Consider the following 22,102-nt stretch of genomic DNA (forward strand, 5'->3'; position numbering starts at 1 on the left):
GTAAACTTTTTTGAGCGCTAAAATGAAAAAGTCTTGCTTTATCCTAAAGATACAATGCTAACTCATTATTTCCAAATAAGAAAACTAAAAGCCATTATATTAGATTCACTTATTTTAAGCTTACATTCATTTGATATTCACATAAGATTACAAGTGTAGCAAATGAAGTTGGATTTTGACATTGCATGTTCGAAAGCTTGTTGTTGACTTTACGGTCCTGCTACAAGTTTAATGTGAAAAACGTGCAGGAAAAATAAAAAATAAAAAACATTAAAATTACCCAATAAACATATCATCATTATTGCAAAAGTTTGGAAATAATTTTTTTTAATTCTAATGCTTTATCCCACAGGTATTGCCTCCAAAGGGAAATATAGCCATTGGCTAAAATGTTTCTGCTGCTTTATTTCCATTGAGAATGGGTTGTTGAAAATTAGGTTCACTGGCCCAGGCCAGTTGGCTCAGTGGAGAAAGCATCAGCCCTACGTGTGGATGTCTCAAGTTCAATTCCCAGTGGTCAGGGAACACAGGAGAAGTGTCCATATATTTCTTCACCCTTCCCCTTCTTGCTTCTCTCTCTCTCTTTCTTTCTCTCTCTCTTTCTCTCTCTCTTTCTCCCTCCCACAGCCATGGCTCGATTGGAGCAAGTTGACCCTGGGCACTAAAAATGGCTCCATGGCCTCCACCTCAGGTGCTAAGAAGAACTTGGTTACTGAGCAATGGAACAACACCCCAGGTGAGCAGAGCATCACCCCCTATTGGCCTTGCTAGGTGGATCCCAGTTGATGCACATGTGGGAGTCTGTCTCTCTGCCTCCCTTCCTCTCACTGAATGAATAAAATAAAATTTAAAAAAGGAAGAAAGTTAGGTTCACTGAGCAGAGATGGAAGGATACAAAGCTGTCTGCATTACCTGTGATGTCAAAGCAGAGCAAATGGCGAGCAGAAAAAGTCATCTTCTACTCTTCACAACTTTGTTACTTCCTTGGAAACTGGGAAAATTTGTGTGTGAAGGTGCCTAAAAAATGACCCTGCATCATTGTTTCATGATATTTTATTTTCAACTACTGTTGTCCTTTTAAAAAATCAACTTGCTAATATTTAGCTCATTTATTAGTGGATTTTTTACTAACCTGGTTTATATATATATATATATATATATATATATATATATATATATATATACACACACTCTGAGAGAAGGTAGAAAATAACAGGTTTAATATAAGTAAAACATTATTTGTTAGCTAAAATGAGTTATTTAATTTTTAATATTTTGGATAAGGTGAACTATTTCCCCCTCACCTTTCTATTATCACAAAATAAGTGAAATGAAAGAAATTTTCACTATTGATATTTACTGATTTTTACTAGAGTTAATATGGTTAGTTGTTTAGACACTTGTTGCCCAACAAAAAGTAAACTATAATATTTGTAAAGAGAGTAAACTCCCCTGTTGTACTCTGTTACAACGCGGTTCTCTGTTATAATGTTCTCTGTGAGTGCACAAGCCTCAAGAGGTTGAAACAAAAATGTACAGTGATGAAATGGATAAAAATATACTGCTCACAAAAATTAAGGGATATTTCAAAGTGAATATGAAACAATAAAATATCCCCTAATTTTTGTGAGCAGTATATGATTCAGGAAGTGTGATAGAAAGCATGGCATATCTGAAATGTCATGTTTGCCAGAAACTGTAGTCCCTATCAAGTAATCACTTTTACATGTCAAAGGATTTCATCTCTGTAGTTTTTCTTTAATTGTTTCCTGCCCCTGGCTCTTATGTCAATCTATGTCTGTCTGAGTCTCTTGGAGTGTCCATCCTTACTGGTTTTAAAATGTGCTCCTTCCAAGTGCTCCAGAGGGGATTAGGCATAGAGTGAATCCTGAGCAAATAAATGAGTAAAAGGAATTCTCTTTCACTTTAGGTATGAATGATATTACGTAAAGATGTTGAATGCAATATCATATTCACTGTTAAGCTTTGAATAGCATTAAAAATAAGGGATATACAACATGTAAAATCATTCCATTTTATATTTTAAAAATTACTCTGTAAACTGAATTCATGTTTAATAACAAACAGAAATATTTGATGCTTTTGGACAAGTGCAATTAAAAAATGGTAGCTTCTCAATAACAGCTTTTAAAAAGTTATTTACTTATTTATTAATTTTTAGAGAAAGAGAGAAACACTATTTTGTTTTTTCACTTACTTTTGAATTAATTGGTCAATTCTCCTATGTGCCCTGACTGGGGATCAAACCTGCAACCTTGGAGAACTGAGATGTTGCTCTAACCAACTGAACTACCCAGCGAGGGTTTATATACATAATATCAAAAACTGACTTAAGTCCACTTTGTCTATGAATCGCAAAAAAGAAATACTTTTAGAAAAAGTGCTTTTGTTAAGATAATTCAGACTGCCTTTCTTTATGGGATAAAATGCTCATAATTTTTCAGCTCACAGTTTACTCTGCTTTTTTACACATAGCGCATTATTTCTATTATATGATTAGTGGGAAAGCATTTAAAATTCTAAAATGTATACAAACCATTACACACACACACACATATATGTGCACATATTTTTTAACTTCAGAAAAGGAGCAAAATAATATTTAATGACGCATCTTATAAAAGTTATGTAGACACCAAATGTTAAAATTGACGGCTTCATCCCTTTAGGACTTATTTTTATTTTAATGCTTTCTTCTGTATTTAAAAATTCACTGTATACTTTTAGTAGTGGTGATTGGCCCAGTGTCTAAGATGGGCCTATATGAAAAAGTGCCACAGAGAAGCTCTCTCTCTATATATATATTTTTTAATTGAATTCACTGTGATGACATTAGTTAATAAAATTACATAGGTTTCAAGTGTAGAATTCTATAAATATCATTCATATATTGTATTGTGTTTACCACCCAAAGTCTAGTCTTTTCCATCACCATTTATCCCCCCAGACCCTCTTCTACCTCCCTATCCCCCTTTCCCTCTGGTAACAACCACACTGTTATCTGTGTCTAAATTGTTTTGGGTTTTATTTTTCTTTTTTGGCTTAATCCCTTCACTTCCTTCACCCAGCCTCCAACTCCCTCACCACCCACAGCTGTCACTCTCTTAACAATAAATCATTCTCATTAATAAAGGTGTAGAGATTAAAATACAGATTGGTAGTTGCAGAACAGTCATGAGGATGCAAAGTACAGCATAGGGAATACAGTCAACAATATTGTAATAACTGTATGGTGCTAGTTAGGTACTTAAAATTTGGGGGGGGTCGTCATTTTGTAGAGTAAATGATTTGTCTAAACACTGCTGTACACCTGAAAATCATAAAAAATAATGTTGAATATAAAATGTAATTGAAAAATAAAATTTAAATAAATAAATATCTAAAATTGAACGGGTTTTGTTTTTCTAGTCTCACTCCTATCAAGACATGAAGTTTGCCTCTCATGAATTTAATTGGTGCTGTTGCTCTACCTCACTTTACATATGGTTTAATTTCATTTCCTATACTAATTTAGATAGTAAGCCAAAGCATTACTTCCTTAATGATGAATCAGAACTTCATAAACTTCAGATGAAGATAAAAATCTACTGTTTTTCTTGTTACTCTTCTTAATGATCTTTTTGACTTATTGCTTCAGGGTTGCCCTATAATCATGTCTTCCATGCACCAAGTACTTTACTCAATGCATAGGATAGCTGTAGACACACTCAAAGAAGTCCAGAGCTTCTCTACAAGGTTGGATTCTATTTTCCTATCACCCTACACATTAAAAAAATCACCATATAATATTTTTGTGTTTGTTTTGCCTATGGTCAGAACAATATATGTCACTACTAAAAAAAAAAAAAAGATCCAAATTGCATATTCAACAAGTGTTATAGTTAAGAACACAAATTAAAGGGCTCATCATCGCATCAGCTGGTTAATTCATTGTATCATTCATTGATGTAATGCTAAATTATTCTCATAGCTTTAGGGATGTGTATAATCAAACTACACTCACCAGTGCACTGATAAACAAGTTCTGGATCAAGATGACCCTCCTTCCTTGGCTTCTTCATTTCTACTTCCTTTTTTCATAATAAAGATACTCTGTTTTGCAGTCTGTTCTTTGTGTGGGCATTTACTTATTTTTGAATACTTAGTAACATCAAATGAGGATGAGAAGTAGCAATGAGAAAGAAAGCTATTGCTAGGTATTTCTAGCTTGGCTTGTATTTGTACAGCTGCACTTTTATATGGATTAATGTTCTGGATGTTATTTTTTAAATATATTTTAATATGCTGCACACCAGCCATCTTTCCAGCACTAGCCTGCTACAGAGTTCTGTTTGAGAAAACAGTATTTTATTTAGATGGGGTTATCATAAATTATCTTCAGTCCCAGATCCTTCGGGACTGGAATCCATCTCAAGAAAGGCCTCTTTATTGGTGAAAGTTGAGCTGAGAGTTATGCTCTGCCGGGGCTTCACAGGTGCGAGTTCATCTAACTTGATATTTTCGTTTTTGACCAGAATTGTCTTATCCATGTTTTCTTCACTGTGCCTTGCAACCACAGCATCAAATACATCTAATTTGGGTGGCAAGGTTCCACTTTCAAATAAATATTTAGCTACATAAGAAATGCCGATGTTGGATAAGAATGAGGTAACCATGGCCAGGGTTTTAAATGGGAACCTTTGATTGTATATGCCATTCTTATCAGAGTAATAACCGGGGTAAAAGATCAAGGGCTGCAAGTACAGATATGGCTCTCCACCAGTTATTCTCAGGAGAAGGCCAGAGATATAACCGGCCACAGCTCCATATGTATTGGTCCCCTTGACAAAGAGCACACAGAGCAGCTGCGGGAAGATGATGATGTAAACGAGGTCTGAGCTGAGGTACCAGAGCCCATACACAGTCTTCGTTAGCAATGCCATGGCTGTTGCCAAAGCTCCAAACACAAACACGGTGATTCGCATGACCCAAATGATTTCCTTGTCTGATGCCTGCAAGAAATTGCCACAGGGTAAGCTTTTCACACAATGTCTAGACTCATTTAGGTGAATAATGAGATGTTATTTCTTCTGTGCTTTAAAGCTGGCCAAAAGAATTCCCCGGATTCACTTGGCTCAATCTATGGACAGAACCAACCTAAACCACAGCATATGAAGCAAGCCATCTCGATATCCTCCCTGGTGGGCTTCTGGGAAGAGCTTCTGCATAACTTGCCCAGGGAACATAGACCACCTATACCTTTCCTTGAATATGCAGGGTTAGAGGTGAGATGAGCTAGCGTGTTGTCATAGAAGAAGAATAATAACCCAAAGAAGGATTTTGCTTGCTTTACATAATAAGAAATAGTTCTTATGTGGCAGTGAGGAGACATGGTTTATCCTTGCTTCCTGTCTCTATAACAGCCCTACCATCTTTAAGGCTAACAACCTTTAAAAAACAAACAAGTGGGACCATTTTGTTAACAATAACCTAGAACATCTAGAGAAAGACAAAACCTCAGTCAAGGAAAAAGGTGGAGAGGGGCTATTGTGCCCTTACTGCTCTCAGTAGCTTATAATAGCATGTTGTTCTGCACCCACTCCATGCAAGAATCAAAAAAAAAAAATTTGGAGGCTATATTTTGGACAAAGGTGGACTTGAGAGTGAAGTAAAGAGTGGAACAAATGTTAACAGAAATAACCATAAAACAACTTACAATGTTCTGCTTCCACTAGGGTTCTCAAGTTTCTTATTGTATTTTATTAAACTAAAAAATTTCCTAAGATACTTAGGTTTCATTACTCTTTTATTAGAGAGATGAAAGCTTAAATTATAGCAATATAACTACCCCTTGGAAAAGTTATATTGCTTTATTCCTTTCAGGATTAATATGAATTATAACATGCATTAAAAACACTCATAAACAGCATAAGTGAAAGTAATTATTTAACCTTGTGTGCTTAATCAAAGTAGGGTCAAATTTTAACATACAATATTAGTAAGTATATAATGCTGCATACACAATAAACACGGACAAAGACAACAATGACAATAATGTAACATTTAAAAAATGTTCTTACATTTTGTCTGAATGAAAGCTGGTAGATGTTGCGAGCAAACATTGAACTTGCTGACAAGATAGAAGAATCTGCTGATGACATAACAGCAGCAGAAACTGCGCCAAGACCAAAGAAAGAAATGTATACAGGACAGAGATACTGCAGAACAATCGGTAAAATCATGTCTGCTTCTTCCTTACTTTTGGGATCTGGAATCCCATATGCAGTCTGGTTCCAGTCTGTTGAACAGAAACAGACAAACAAACAAAAAAATAACAAAAGCTAAAGATCCATGTTCTTTATCAATCTAGAGTCATCCTATTTACTTGGCAGTTTTGGAAATAAATTCAGAATATACAAATTAGTCTAATTAGATAGGGAACCTAATTAGTCTAATTAAGTGGGAAGTCCATTTACCAGTCAAGTGAAATTATCTTATTGATCCTGGCCTCTAATGAGTTTTGGTTACACTTAGTCTTATTCACAAAAATTGCAAAAAATATGGTGATGATGGATCTACTTATCAACTAGCTATATTTCTATCATCTATCTATCTATCTATCTACCTACCTACCTACCTACCTCTATCATTGGCAATGGTGGCATTCCATTGTTCAAAATAATAGAAAAAAAATTAAACTGAAGCATATATTATTTCTTCAGACATTCAAAAATGTGAGCATACAATGTTGCATTCTTTAGTCCTCACTTATACATGCATAAATTGATAAAGATAGTAGTGGGGCTATTTTCACTCATCCTCTTCCTGTATATAAACGTGATTTGGGAGCTTCCTCAGCATGACTTTCTCTCAGTTAAATTTCTTCTTGAATCAAATTTCACTTACTGGAAATAGGAAGTATGATAGGTAAAGCCCCTTTTTATTCAATAAAAAGTGTAGGTGTGAAGCTGAGATTTTCAGAATATTTTTGGACTCTGAGTCAAAAGAACTTGAAACACAAGTATATCTTTGAATAGCTAGCTCCTTTACTATTTAGTTATACAGAAATTCCCCATCTGTGGTTTTGCTTTCCATGGTTTTAGTTACTTACAGTTAACCACAGTCTGAAAATATAAAACTAAAAGTTCCAGAAATAAACAATTTATGAGTTTTAAATTACAGCACATCTCAAGTAGTGTGATGTAATCTTGTACTATTCTGCTCCACCTGGTCCAGGATGTATTCACATTGCATACTCTCCCCACTCATTATTCACAGAGCAGCTATTGTGGTATAACAGTGTTTGTGTTTAAGTAACCTTTATGTAACATCATAATGCCTATGCTATTCCTCTCACTTCATCTCATTATGTAGGCATTATATCATCTCACAACATCACAAGGAAAAGGAGGATGAGTACTATCCAATAAGATATTTTAAGAGAGATAAAGACCACATTTTCATAACTTTTATTATAGCCTATAATTGTTCTATTCTATTAGTTATTGTTGTTGATCTGTTACTATGCCTAAGTTATAAGTTAAACTTTATCATAGATATGTGTGTATAGGAAAAGAACATTATATAAAGCAGGTGCTCAAAGAATGTTGTTTCGTTCAATGTCATCTTGTTATATTGTTGATGAGATAGGAACCTAACTCTTGCTTGTTACCAATTAGTTTATGGTAAAATTGATTTTGTATATACATCAATTCACTTAAAGTCACAAATCCTATCAATGATGTTAAGGGAGCACTTGCTATATAAAGTTTGGTAGTAGCTATAATTTCAGGCATCCATTGTAGATCTTGGAATGTATCCCCAGTGGATAAGGAATAGACTAATGTACTAACGTGCTGAATAATACAATAGATTCTTTACATGTATATCAGTTTATCTCATTTTCTATTTGTTGAACCTCTTTAATATGATTACAGACCCAAATAGAAGTCTTTTCCCTTAGATCCTATCATTTCTCTTCCTCCTATTTTTCATTATAGTTGCTCAAAGGCATGATTTGATGAAGTCAATTTTGCAGCCTTTAACTGAGATCTTATGGACCAGAAATAAGAACTAAAAACTTACATTTAATCCAAGAAAAAAATCTTTACATTTTTTTAGTTTATTGTTTTATAAAACACACATACACACAAACACTAATGGCCATATTTGTCTTCTGATTGTGAGACAAATGCTGTATTTTATTAAAAGACACCAAATTACTTTTGTCAGATACCTTTTTAAGTGTTTATTTATGTCATGGATGAATAACTGGAATAAAGAGTATACATGAACCATAATGGCTCTTTTAAAAATTATATAATCTAATAAAAAGCTCTACTAATTAAAAGTCAAAATAGGCACGTGAGTATCATCTTGGATAATATTTATAAAACACTACAGAAACTATTTTAAAGATAAAACAGGAACTTCACATGTAAAGTGGTCATGTTAATAGCAGGTAAGCTTCTCTTCAGACAGGGACTCCTGACCTCTGGCTACACTGTGACTCATCAAGGGAACTTAAAAAAACACTGGTCACTGGGTCTATTTTAAATTATTAAACTAAAATTCTTGCGAAGTAAGATAGAAATAGTTACTTTTTAAAGAGTCCCTCTCCCCTCAGATGGCGTTAATGTGTACCTTGCTTGAGAACCACTGCTGACAAGATTACATATACACACTTGATAAATATAACACTAGGGGAGGAAATGTTTATAAATACGTTATTAATGGGGTGAGTAATTAAAAATGTTTAAACACCACAATTTATAATACAGTTATATCTATACCTGATGAGAAACAATTACCATATTTCCCCATGTATAAGACACACCTTTTTTTGAAAATTTTGGGGTCTAAAAGCTGGGTGCATCTTATACAGTGGTTGTAGGTTTTTTTTATTTTCATTTTCCACTTTTTCACACTTGTTTTTGGGCTCATTGTTGAAGACAGTGATTTGTCATCAGACACAGATGAGGACAAGCTAATGGATGGGAGGTTTGACAGTGATGAAGAGTTGTATGAAATTTATAATGAATAAAACTTGAGTTCGGTAACTTTATGTAATACATTTTTTTCAAATTTTGGGCCCCCAAATTAAGGTGCATCTTATACATGGGAGTATTTTATACATGGAGAAATATGGTAACTATGTAGGGAAAAAAGTGGGAAGGGAGAGTAGCTGTGGGAATTGGTAATTTTACTGAAGCCTGAGTAGGTAGACTAGTGAAGTTACAAGAGTTACCTGGTGGCCCTGGCCGGTTGGCTCAGTGGTAGAGCGTCGGCCTGGTGTGCGGGGAATCCGGGTTCGATTCCCGGCCAGGGCACATAGGAGAAGCGCCCATTTGCTTCTCCACCCTCCCCCCCTTCCTCTCTGTCTCTCTCTTCCCCTCCGGCAGCCAAGGCTCCATTGGAGCAAAGATGGCCCGGGCGCTGGGGATGGCTCCTTGGCCTCTGCCCCAGGCACTAGAGTGGCTCTGGTCGCGGCAGAGTGACGCCCCAGGGTGCAGAGCGTGGGCAGAGCTTCGCCCCTGGTGGGCGTGCCTGGTGGATCCCGGTCGGGCGCATGCGGGAGTCTGTCTGACTGTCTCTCCCCATTTCCAGCTTCAGAAAAAGAAGAAAAAAAAAAGAGTTACCTGTTGACGCTCCAATGGCCCCAATGAGTATGGCTGGTAGAGCCATTACCAGGCATCCAAAAGCTGCCAGGAAAGAGAGCACCTGAGCATAGGTGGCTGAGGATGAGGAGAGGACCCTCTGGAAGTAGGCTTGCCATGGGATTCCACCCAATATCTGCATGAGAACCACAGGCACTCAAGAATAAATTGGAGGCAAATAACATGTGTTGGCTATTTTTAACATGATATCTCTTAACAATCACATTCAGAATAGTTATATGTACTTTTCTGAAGTGTAGAAAATCATCCTGCATGCTACACATCTCAATTGCTATCATTATGTTGTCATATTTGCAATTATGTAGAATTTAAATTCTTTTCTTTCATAATTACATGAGATGATCTTTTCCTTAATTTACCTAAGACCACATAACTACCCAGAAGCTTATTTGTTCTTATCTAGAGACCCTGACCATCACAAAGTTGTTTCAATTAATTAAGATTCTGAAAATATTGAGTTTTAAAATCTTACTCACTACAACTCAATGAGTATTTCTGGACTCTAATACATGCCAGGCAATGTAATGGTTGTAAGAGCACAAAGATGAAAAAGGGAAGGTTCTTGCTCTGGGTTCACTGTGCACTGGGAGAGGGGAGCATTGCAATATTTTCCAATGTGATAGGTGCAGAGTGCTCAAGAAAACACAGTAGGCATCAACAATGTTAGAATATCTATTCATACTCATTTTTATCTCATACCTAAACATTATATGGTTGTTTTTATTAAATTATTTATACAATGCATTAGTAAAGTATATATTATACAAACAATTTATAATTACATGTATTACTGTAATGTAATGTAATGTAACTATAATATGATACAATATAATGCTATAAAGAGGTACATATGGGAACAAAAGTGAGAAGTGATTAATTATTTAAGGTAATGGAGGGGAGAAAGGCATGAGGAAGGAAACTGCCCGGTCATTAAGAAAACCTATAGAGACAATATTTGAGTAAGTCCTTAAGCATGGAGAGGATGTCACTAGGTTGAAATGGAGAAAGAAGAGAGTACCTGAGAGAGAACATTATACTGTGTGCAATACATAAATCAGAAAAAGCTAAGAATTCTATGATTTCACATATAAGTGGGACACAAAAATGACTCATAGACATAGATAAAAGTGAAGTGGCTACCAGGCAAAGGGGATTGGGGGAGCGTAAAAAGGGACAAATACAGAGTGACAGAAAATGATTTGACTTTGGGTGATGGGCACACAACACAATCAACAGTTCAAACACTATAGAAATGTTTACCTAAAACTTATGTACTCTTATTGATCAATGTCTCTCCAATAAATTTAATTTTCTAAGTAAAACTTTTTAAGAAAGAAAAAGAACAGTGAAGCAACTATGAGGCCACTATGTGTTTCGTAAAACTAGATAGAAGTCAGGGTGTGTGGGAATGGCTACTGTCACATTGCTCTGACTGGCATAGAGTTAGTGTTCAATAAATATATAGCAAATGAATCAGTGAATTGTTGAATGCACTTCCAATATCACCATCTATTGAAGTTGATTCTTTAATTGCCTATCTCAATGGGCTCTAAGTTCTGGAATAGCTACCTTGTTTATTTCAAAAGAAGTTGTTTATTATTGTTACATCTGTGCCAATCAGAATGCTTGGTACATATTGATTCTAGAACAATTCTTTTATTATCCATCCTTAGTCAAAAGTAAAAAATAAAATCAAAATCAAAAAGTTACAAGAAGAAATTCTAAAATTCATTATCTTATGCCTCAAGTCCATATTCTTCCCAAACTTTTCCTCTTGTCTTGCAACTTGTAAATCAATATATTAACCCAGGGGTTCCCAAACTATGGCCCGCGGGCCGCATGCGGCCCCCTGAGGCCATCCCGCCACACTTCCGGAAGGGGCACCTCTTTCATTGGTGGTCAGTGAGAGGAGCATAGTTCCCATTGAAATACTGGTCAGTTTGTTGATTTAAATTTACTTGTTCTTTATTTTAAATATTGTATTTGTTCCTGTTTTGTTTTTTTACTTTAAAATAAGATATGTACAGTGTGCATAGGGATTTGTTCATAGTTTTTTTTATAGTCCGGCCCTCCAACGGTCTGAGGGACAGTGAACTGGCCCCTGTGTAAAAAGTTTGGGGACCCCTGTATTAACCTCTTCCATGTAAATGAATATTGATCAATAATATCAATGACTATATGAAGTAGTATATAATAATTTACACACAATCTCTCTGGACATTTAGGTACTAAATAGAGTAAAATTTGACCTCTCTTGAAAAACAAAAGCTCTGATGACGAGGTGGAAAACGGTTTTGGAGGAGAGAGAGGTACATGGCTGACTTTGGAGAGATCACTGATGGGCTGTCACAAAAGGCCAGGTGAGGAAAGCTGTCAGCTTAAGCTAGTGCTAATACTAGGACAGTGGGCAGGTTCAGGATGGAATTAAGAGATATCCTGAAGGTATCATGATCAGGACATGGAAGTCATTTATACAACAACTGGGTGATCAGAGACCATTGGTAAAACATTTCAAGTCTTACATCTACAGTTCATTCATTCAGTCATTCATTCATTCAACATCTATTATTTCATTTTAACTTTTACAATTTAAAGCATAAACATGACTTAGTCATATAACTTTCTGAGATAAAAAAACTTAACAATTATTGGATATAATGCTTTATCTTGAAGATCAGTACATCTGAGGAATGATGTGTGGTGTAGAAGAAAGGACTTTGGGGGTTTGATTCTTCTTTATATCAATATCTTGTTCAGACAATGGTGCAATTATTAAGAAGTTGCCTAACTTTTATGAGTCTCATCATCTCCCTATAACCACAGCTATACTTGTCAAGAACATATAATTGCATACACATATAATAGCTGATCCCTTTCTCCATTAAATTCAAAATTATAAACCATTCAAAAATAACTTCAACCAATACATTTCTTAAGAATTCTTGAAACTGATGACGTCAGAGTAATGGCGGAGTAGGAAGCGATACCGATAAATCTCCCCCAAAACTCAACAAGATCTTCAACCAGAAACAGAAAAACCTATACTTGGAGCTTCCAGATTCTTCGCAATACACCCAAAGGTATGATTGAGTGAAAAATTGGCTAAATATATAACCAAACCCCGAAGGAAATAGGGAGTAAGAAATGCTCCGCCTTCCTCACTAACCTAAACAGGGCGGCTTTCTCTGGTAACTGTGAATATAGAAACTGAGGCGGGCAAAGGGGGTGAATAGATCCAGGCCGCCGCAGCAAAAACGGCCGAACCAGGCTGTGGCTCAGAGATCCAAGCCGAGGAAAATCTGATCCTGTGGCAACCCGGGCAATACAAGCTAACACTCGCGCCAAACCCAAACAAAGAAAGACAAGCGGAGCGGCCATTTTACCCGGTCTCCTGGTCGGTGCGCAGTTAGTGGAAGAGAGATTTCTTCCTAAGCCGCGGAAGTGGGTGCCCGTGTTGCCCCACGGAGAGGCAGGGTCAGAGGCCTTTCTGTGGGCTGAGGGCAGAGTCTCTGGGCAGCCCCAGCGCCCTGGGAAAGCCACGCACGGGAGGGAGTGAGAACTAATCCCAAGGGTGGAGATTTTCCGTGCTGGAGGCTGTTTCCCTCAGAGGGAACCTCGGCCGGCCTCATATCCTGGTTTGCGCGCGCAGATAAGGAGTGAGCGATTCCTCTGAGTGCCTCGGCAGTGCGCGCCCGTGTTATCGCACAGAGGGGCAGAGTCAGGGGCCTTTGTGTGGGCCAAAGCGGAATCTCGGGCCGCCCCAGCGCCTTGCAAAAGCCACACACGGGGACGGAGCGAGACTCAATTCCAACGCTGCAACTTTTCCCTGCGGTTGGGGGTTTCACTCAGAGCGTGAGACTGCTGCCCGGATATCCTGGTTGCAGACAGTGAGTGAGAGTTTCCTCCAAGCGCCCCGGAAGTGGGCGCCTGCTTGTGTTACCGGATAGAGTGGCAGAGCCAGAGGTCTTCGAGTGGGCGGAAAGCCCGCCTGATTATGCTAGCAGCTCTGACTGACTGAGCCTTACCCAGAGCCCTGTGCTGAGTGGAAATAGAGTGGGGAGTTGCCAGCAATTTGAGCCTCTTACTATCCAGGCAGAGGCAGCAGCAACCCCATACCTGGACTATCAGGCTACTAATTGAGGAAGGAAAGACTAGGAGAAAGGCTCCAGGAACACGGACTCTCTCACTGTCGGAGCCTATAAATGCTAATGAGCCTCGACTCCCAACGAGAATAAAGCACAATACATGACATTGCCATAGAGACTTATCAACTGCAAACCTCTACCTGAGCGTGCCAAAGGGGCAGAACCCGGGGTACAGAGTCACCGACCAGGAAGAGGGAGAGAAAAGAAAAAGCAAGAAGATAACCTCTCAAAATCAAGAATAATCTGCAGACTTTATAACCTATCCCATTTTATTATATTTGTTCGTTTGTTTCTCTTATCTTCATTCTTGAGACTTTTTTTTCCTCCTCCAATTTGGCCGATTAACTCTCTACCGGTCTTACTCTCTCCTCTCCCTGAACTACACTACCCATAAGTGTTACATCTCCCATTATCATTTCTCTTCTCTTCCTTTCTCTCTATGAGGGTTGCACTCCAAAACCCTTAACTCTCTCTCTCTCTCTCTCCTTTCTTTTTTCTTCTTTTAGTGGTTCCCTCTTTTTTTCTCTCTCTCTCTTTCTTTTCTCCCTCTATATTAGTTTCTTCCTTTCTCCTTTACATCTCCTCTCATTCAAACCTCAATAACAAACAAATTATCTTATCTGGGACTCAAACCTATGTTTGTGGCATTTTGGGGGGTTTTTACTTCACCTTTTTAACTCACTAGCAGTGCTCCCATCCCTGGCTCTCCATATTATCTAGTTCTTGTTCCACTAAATACAATAGTAAGTTTGTAATTTGTCCCCCCATTTTTCCATTTTCCTCTTATTCCTCTCATCATAACTCTTAGAAAACCAACACCTAAAAGCAAATCATTCTATTCTTGACCCAAATTTTTTCCTTATTTGCTTTTTGTGGGTCCATACGCTCTTTTTTTTTTCTTTTTTCTTTTCTTTTTTTTTTCCTTTTTTTTTTTTTTTTTTCTTTCTCTCTTTTTTGCCCCTTTATTACTTTTCCCCAATTCAGGCCCTCCATCACAGGCATTGTTTGTTATAACTCACAGTCCACCACAAGATTTTCTCAAGAAAGAGGGGAGAGGAAAGGAGAGGAAAAAAAGAGGGGGGGAATAATTTCCTTTTTTAAAAAATTTTTATTTTATTTTATTTTTCTTTATTTCATTATTAATTTTTTTTTAAAAAAAACAACTCTTTTCGATTTGTTATTTTTTTATTTTTTTTAACTTTTTATTCTTTATTAAATCTCATTAATACTATCAACAAAACCACCCTCAGATGCCATTAAGGAAGAGAAAATCGAATATCATGGATACAAAAGAAAGAGAGGTAACACAGCTAGATGAGGAAAAATCTATGGAGAAAAAATTTAATATATTGGAAACCTTGGAGCTAAATGACAGAGAATTCAAGATAGAAATCCTAAAAATCCTCCGAGATATACAAGAAAACACAGAAAGGCAATATAGGGAGCTCAGAAAACAACTCCATGAACACAAAGAATATATGTCCAAGGAAATTGAAACTATAAAAACAAATCAAACAGAGATGAAAAACTCAATTCACGAGCTGAAAAACGAAGTAACAAGCTTAGCTAATAGAACAGGTCAGATAGAAGAGAGGATTAGTGAAATAGAAGACAAGCAACTTGAGGCACAACAGAGAGAAGAAGAAAGAGACTCAAAAATTTAAAAAAATGAGATAGCCCTACAAGAATTATCTGACTCCATCAAAAAGAATAACATAAGAATAATAGGTATATCAGAGGGAGAAGAGAGAGAAAATGGAATGGAGAACATACTTAAACAAATAATTGATGAGAACTTCCCAAGCCTGTGGAAAGAACTAAAGCCTCAAGTTCAAGAAGCAAACAGAACTCCAAGTTTTCTTAACCCCAACAAACCTACTCCAAGGCATATCATAATGAAATTGACACAAACCAACAGCAAAGAAAAAATTCTCAAGGCAGCCAGGGAAAAGAAGAATACAACATATAAAGGAAGGCCCATTAGATTATCATCAGATTTCTCAGCAGAAACTCTACAAGCTAGAAGAGAGTGGACCCCAATATTTAAAGTCCTGAAAGAGAGGAACTTTCAGCCACGAATACTATACCCATCAAAGCTATCCTTCAAATACGAAGGAGAAATAAAAACATTCACAGATACAGAAAAGATGAGGGAATTTATTATCAGAAAACCCCCACTCCAGGAATTACTAAAGGGGGTACTCCAATCAGATACAAAGAACAAAAAAAAAACAGAGCCACAAGTAAAAGCTCCAAGAAGAACACAATAAAACCAAATTTAAACTGTGACAACAACAAAAAGAAAGAGGGGGAGAAGACAGAGATTAACAGTAGCAAAGGACGATGGAGTGCAAAAGTACTCACAAAATAGTTCGCTACAATGAACAGGGTAGGGACCCTTTTCATTACTCAAAGGTAACCACCATTGAAAAAAACCACCACAGAAGCACATGAGATAAAAAAGATAGCAACAGAGGAAAGATGTATGGAATACAACCAAATAAAAACAAAAGATAGAAAAACAAAAGAGAAGGATCAAACAAGACACAAAACTAACAGAAAGCAAGATATAAAATGGCAATAGGGAACTCACAAGTATCAATAATTACACTAAATGTAAATGGATTAAACTCACCAATAAAAAGGCACAGAGTAGCAGAATGGATTAAAAAAGAAAATCCAACTGTATGCTGCCTACAGGAAACTCATCTAAGTAACAAGGATAAAAACAAATTCAAAGTGAAAGGCTGGGAAACAATACTCCAAGCAAATAACATCCAAAAAAAAGCAGGTGTAGCAATACTCATATCGGATAATGCTGACTACAAGACAGGAAAAGTACTTAGAGACAAAAATGGCCATTTCATAATGGCTAAGGGGACACTGAATCAAGAAGACATAACAATTCTTAATATATATGCACCAAACCAAGGAGCACCAAAATATATAAGACAGCTACTTATTGATCTTAAAACAAAAACTGACAAAAATACAATCATACTTGGAGACCTCAATACACCGCTGACGGCTCTAGATCGGTCATCCAAACAGAGAATCAACAAAGACATAGTGGCCTTAAACAAAACACTAGAGCACCTGGATATGATAGACATCTACAGGACATTTCATCCCAAAGTGACTGAGTATACATTTTTCTCCAGTGTACATGGATCATTCTCAAGAATTGACCATATGTTGGGCCACAAAAACAATATCAGCAAATTCAGAAAAATTGAAGTTGTACCAAGCATATTTTCTGATCATAAAGCCTTGAAACTAGAATTCAACTGCAAAAAAGAGGAAAAAAATCCCACAAAAATGTGGAAACTAAACAACATACTTTTAAAAAATGAATGGGTCAAAGAAGAAATAAGTGCAGAGATCAAAAGATATATACAGACTAATGAAAATGACAATACGACATATCAGAATCTATGGGATGCAGCAAAAGCAGTGATAAGAGGGAAGTTCATATCGCTTCAGGCATATATGAACAAACAAGAGAGAGCCCAAGTGAACCACTTAACTTCCCACCTTAAGGAACTAGAAAAAGAAGAACAAAGACAACCCAAAACCAGCCGAAGAAAGGAGATAATAAAAATCAGAGCAGAAATAAATGAATTAGAGAACAGAAAAACTATAGAAAAAATTAATAGAACAAGGAGCTGGTTCTTTGAAAAGATCAACAAAATTGACAAACCCTTGGCAAGACTTACCAAGGAAAAAAGAGAAAGAACTCATATAAACAAAATCCAAAATGAAAGAGGAGAAATCACCACGGACACCGTAGATATACAAAGAATTATTGTAGAATACTATGAAAAACTTTATGCCACTAAATTCAACAACCTAGAAGAAACGGATAAATTCCTAGAACAATACAACCTTCCTAGATTGAGTCAAGAAGAAGCAGAAAGCCTAAACAGACCTATCAGTAGAGAAGAAATAGAAAAAACCATTAAAAACCTCCCCAAAAATAAAAGTCCAGGCCCTGACGGCTATACCAGCGAATTTTATCAAACATTCAAAGAAGACTTGGTTCCTATTCTACTCAAAGTCTTCCAAAAAATTGAAGAAGAAGCAATACTTCCAAACACATTTTATGAGGCCAACATAACCCTCATACCAAAACCAGGCAAGGATGGCACAAAAAAAGAAAACTACAGACCAATATCTCTAATGAATACAGATGCTAAAATTACTAAACAAAATACTAGCAAATCGAATACAACAACATATTAAAAAAATAATACATCATGATCAAGTGGGATTCATCCCAGAATCTCAAGGATGGTTCAACATACGTAAAACGGTTAATGTAATACACCATATCAACAAAACAAAGAACAAAAACCACATGATCTTATCAATAGACACAGAAAAGGCTTTCGATAAAATACAACACAATTTTATGTTTAAGACTCTCAACAAAATGGGTATAGAAGGAAAATATCTCAACATGATAAAGGCCATATATGATAAACCATCAGCTAACATCATATTAAATGGCACTAAACTGAAGGCTTTCCCCCTTAAATCAGGAACAAGACAGGGTTGTCCACTCTCTCCACTCTTATTTAATGTGGTACTAGAAGTTCTAGCCAGAGCAATCAGACAAGACAAAGAAATAAAAGGCATCCATATCGGAAAAGAAGAAGTAAAGGTATCACTCTTTGCAGATGATATGATCCTATACATCGAAAACCCCAAAGAATCCACAAAAAGACTACTAGAAACAATAAGCCAATACAGTAAGGTCGCAGGATACAAAATTAACATACAGAAGTCAATAGCCTTTCTATATGCCAACAATGAAACAACTGAGAAGGAACTCAAAAGAATAATCCCCTTCACGATTGCAACAAAAAAAATAAAATACTTAGGAATAAACATAACAAAGAATGTAAAGGACTTATATAATGAAAACTATAAACCATTGTTAAGGGAAATCGAAAAAGATATAATGAGATGGAAGAATATACCTTGTTCTTGGCTAGGAAGAATAAATATAATCAAGATGGCTATATTACCCAAAGCAATATACAAATTTAATGCAATTCCCATCAAAATTCCAATGACATTTTTTAAAGAAATAGAGCAAAAAATCATCAGATTTATATGGAACTATAAAAAACCCCGAATAGCCAAAGCAATCCTAAAGAAAAAGAATGAAGCTGGGGGCATAACAATACCTGACTTCAAACTATATTATAGGGCCACGACAATCAAAACAGCATGGTATTGGCAGAAAAATAGACACTCAGACCAATGGAACAGAATAGAAAGTCCAGAAATAAAACCACATATATATAGTCAAATAATTTTTGATAAAAGGGCCAACAACACACAATGGAGAAAAGAAAGCCTCTTCAATAAATGGTGCTGGGAAAACTGGAAAGCCACATGCAAAAGAATGAAACTGGACTACAGTCTCTCCCCCTGTACAAAAATTAACTCAAAATGGATCAAAGATCTAAACATAAGACCTGAAACAATTAAGTACATAGAAGAAGACATAGGTACTCAACTCATGGACCTGGGTTTTAAAGAGCATTTTATGAATTTGACTCCAATGGCAAGAGAAGTGAAGGCAAAAATTAATGAATGGGACTACATCAGACTAAGAAGTTTTTGCTCAGCAAGGGAAACTGATAACAAAATAAACAGAAAGCCAACTAAATGGGAAATGATATTTTCAAACAACAGCTCAGATAAGGGCCTAATATCCAAAATATACAAAGAACTCATAAAACTCAACAACAAACAAACAAACAATCCAATAAAAAAATGGGAAGAGGATATGAATAGACACTTCTCCCAGGAAGAAATACAAATGGCCAACAGATATATGAAAAGATGCTCATCTTCTTTAGCTATTAGAGAAATGCAAATCAAAACGGCAATGAGATACCACCTCACACCTGTTAGATTAGCTGTTATTAGCAAGTCAGGTAATAGCAAATGTTGGAGAGGCTGTGGAGAAAAAGGAACCCTCATACACTGTTGGTGGGAATGTAAAGTAGTACAACCATTATGGAAGAAAGTATGGTGGTTCCTCAAAAAACTGAAAATAGAACTACCTTATGACCCAGCAATCCCTCTACTGGGTATATATCCCCAAAACTCAGAAACATTGATACGTAAAGACACATGCAGCCCCATGTTTATTGCAGCATTGTTCACAGTGGCCAGGACATGGAAACAACCAAAAAGCCCATCAATAGATGACTGGATAAAGAAGATGTGGCACATATACACTATGGAATACTACTCAGCCATAAGAAATGATGACATCGGAACATTTACAGCAAAATGGTGGGATCTTGATAACATGATACGAAGCGAAATAAGTAAATCAGAAAAAAACAGGAACTGTATTATTCCATACGTAGGTGGGACATAATAGTGAAACTAAGAGACATTGATAAGAGTGTGGTGGTTACGGGGGGAGGGGGGAATGGGAGAGGGATAGGGGGTGGGAGGGGCACAAAGAAAACAAGATAGAAGGTGACAGAGGACAATCTGACTTTGGGTGGTGGGTATGCAACATAATTGAACGACAAGATAACCTGGACTTGTTATCTTTGAATATATGTATCCTGATTTATTGATGTCACCCCATTAAAAAAATAAAATTATAAAATAAAAAAAAATTTAAAAAAAAAAAAAAAAGAATTCTTGAAGAAAAAGACCCCTCACCACCACAGGAACCATTTTCTTCTTGTTTCCCTGCCTTCTTGCCAGGACACTCTTTACTGAGACAGATACATCTAATTTCAGTGTTAAAACATGAGAAAGAGCCACAAACACAAAGTACAAGCACAACATATTGTGAACCCTCTAAAGAGGAAGGAAAACAATTGTCCCTTAATTTTTATATAAAAATGTTTTGTTTTGTTTTTTTAATTTTTATTTTTCATATTTTTCTGAAGTTGGAAACAGGGAGGCAGTCAGACAGACTCCCACATGCACCCGACCAGGATCCACCCAGCATGCCCACCAAGGGGCGATGCTCTGCCCATCTGGGGCTTCGCTCTGCTGCAACCAGAGCCATTCCAGTGCCTGAGGCAGAGGCCATAGAGCCATCCTCAGTACCTGGGCCAACCCTGCTCCAATGGAGCCCTGGCTGCGGGAGGGGAAGAGAGAGACAGAGAGGAAGGAGAGGGGGAGGGGTGGAGAAGCAGATGGGTGCTTCTCCTGTGTGCCCTGGCCAGGAATCAAACCCGGGACTTCTGCATGCCAGGCCGACGCTCTACCACTGAGCCAATCGGCCAGGGCTAATAAAAATGTTTTATTGTACACAAAATCTCTCTAATTAGCATAATCGCAAAATCTAGCATGTTCTTTTGTTTTCCCTCTTCCCTCAAACTGCGGTCTGTTCTTATTGCAGGAGCCTCTTCATTGCCAGCACCTTCACCTCAAGGTTCTGCTTATTCCCAAATTGCCTCTAAAACTGCCCGGGGCTTCTTTCCCTGAGGACTCTTTTCTCAGTTTATCTCATGTACTGAAGGACTATGACACTACTAGTTTACTTACTACTAGAGAGGAATGTGTTAATTACTTTAGAAGAAGTTGGCTTTTCATGCCTAATTCAAAATACAAATAAAAACTTTTAGGTGGGTTGGTTCTCAGATTGAGGGCAGTAGCTGGAGGTAGGGCATGGTGCTCCTTCATTGACCACACAGCCGCAATGTGTGTACACCACACATCATCCCGTGGACCTTAGACCTTTAAGTCCTGACTTGCTCTCCACTTTGACACAAGTCGGCTACCACAGTCTGTAAATCACTTCATTCTTCCAATAGAAGGTTATAGATTCCGAAATCAACAAGAGCTAAGAAATGAAACTTACATGCAAGCTTTAAAATTTTGAAAATGCATTTGATTTTAGGAAAATCAGGCAAAACATCACTTACCAACAACAGAAAACTATCAAGCCAAGTATAGACTTCAAACGACTCGATGGTCCCCAGCCAAGGAGCCTGGTATCTGGCATGCGTAGCAGTGAACCCAATGTTTGTAACTGCAGGGTGTGACAGTGCGAAAGGGACACTAATCCACTGTAACCAAACAGTGACATTAAAGAGTTAGGCCATGATTTTTAACTGTTTAATATCATGCAAGATTTAGCCACTTATATTTTTTTCTCATAGGTCAAATAGCTCAGTAATTTAGAGATAAAGAGAGAATTGAAGTTTAGAAAACAATCTGATTTAGCCCTGGCAGGTTGGCTCAGCGGTACAGTGTTGCCCAGTGTGTGAATGTCCCTGGTTCAATTCC

At 37.0% G+C, this 22,102-nt stretch overlaps 1 protein-coding gene across 1 annotated transcript in view; it reads right to left on the minus strand.

The window, feature by feature from the left end:
* Positions 1-4,383: 4,383 nt before the first annotated feature.
* Positions 4,384-22,102, minus strand: part of SLC5A7 (solute carrier family 5 member 7) — a 29,278-nt gene continuing 11,559 nt past the window's right edge. Inside the window, exons 6-9 of the mRNA XM_066264938.1 lie at positions 21,739-21,882; positions 9,639-9,792; positions 6,081-6,298; positions 4,384-5,012 (exon numbers count right to left, since the gene is read on the minus strand). Coding sequence (XP_066121035.1) covers positions 4,386-5,012; positions 6,081-6,298; positions 9,639-9,792; positions 21,739-21,882 — 1,143 coding nt within the window. The 3' untranslated portion in view covers positions 4,384-4,385. The remainder of the gene's footprint in view (positions 5,013-6,080; positions 6,299-9,638; positions 9,793-21,738; positions 21,883-22,102) is intronic.

Source organism: Saccopteryx bilineata, chromosome 3, assembly GCF_036850765.1.
Source record: "Saccopteryx bilineata isolate mSacBil1 chromosome 3, mSacBil1_pri_phased_curated, whole genome shotgun sequence".
Taxonomy (NCBI): Eukaryota; Metazoa; Chordata; class Mammalia; order Chiroptera; family Emballonuridae; genus Saccopteryx; species Saccopteryx bilineata.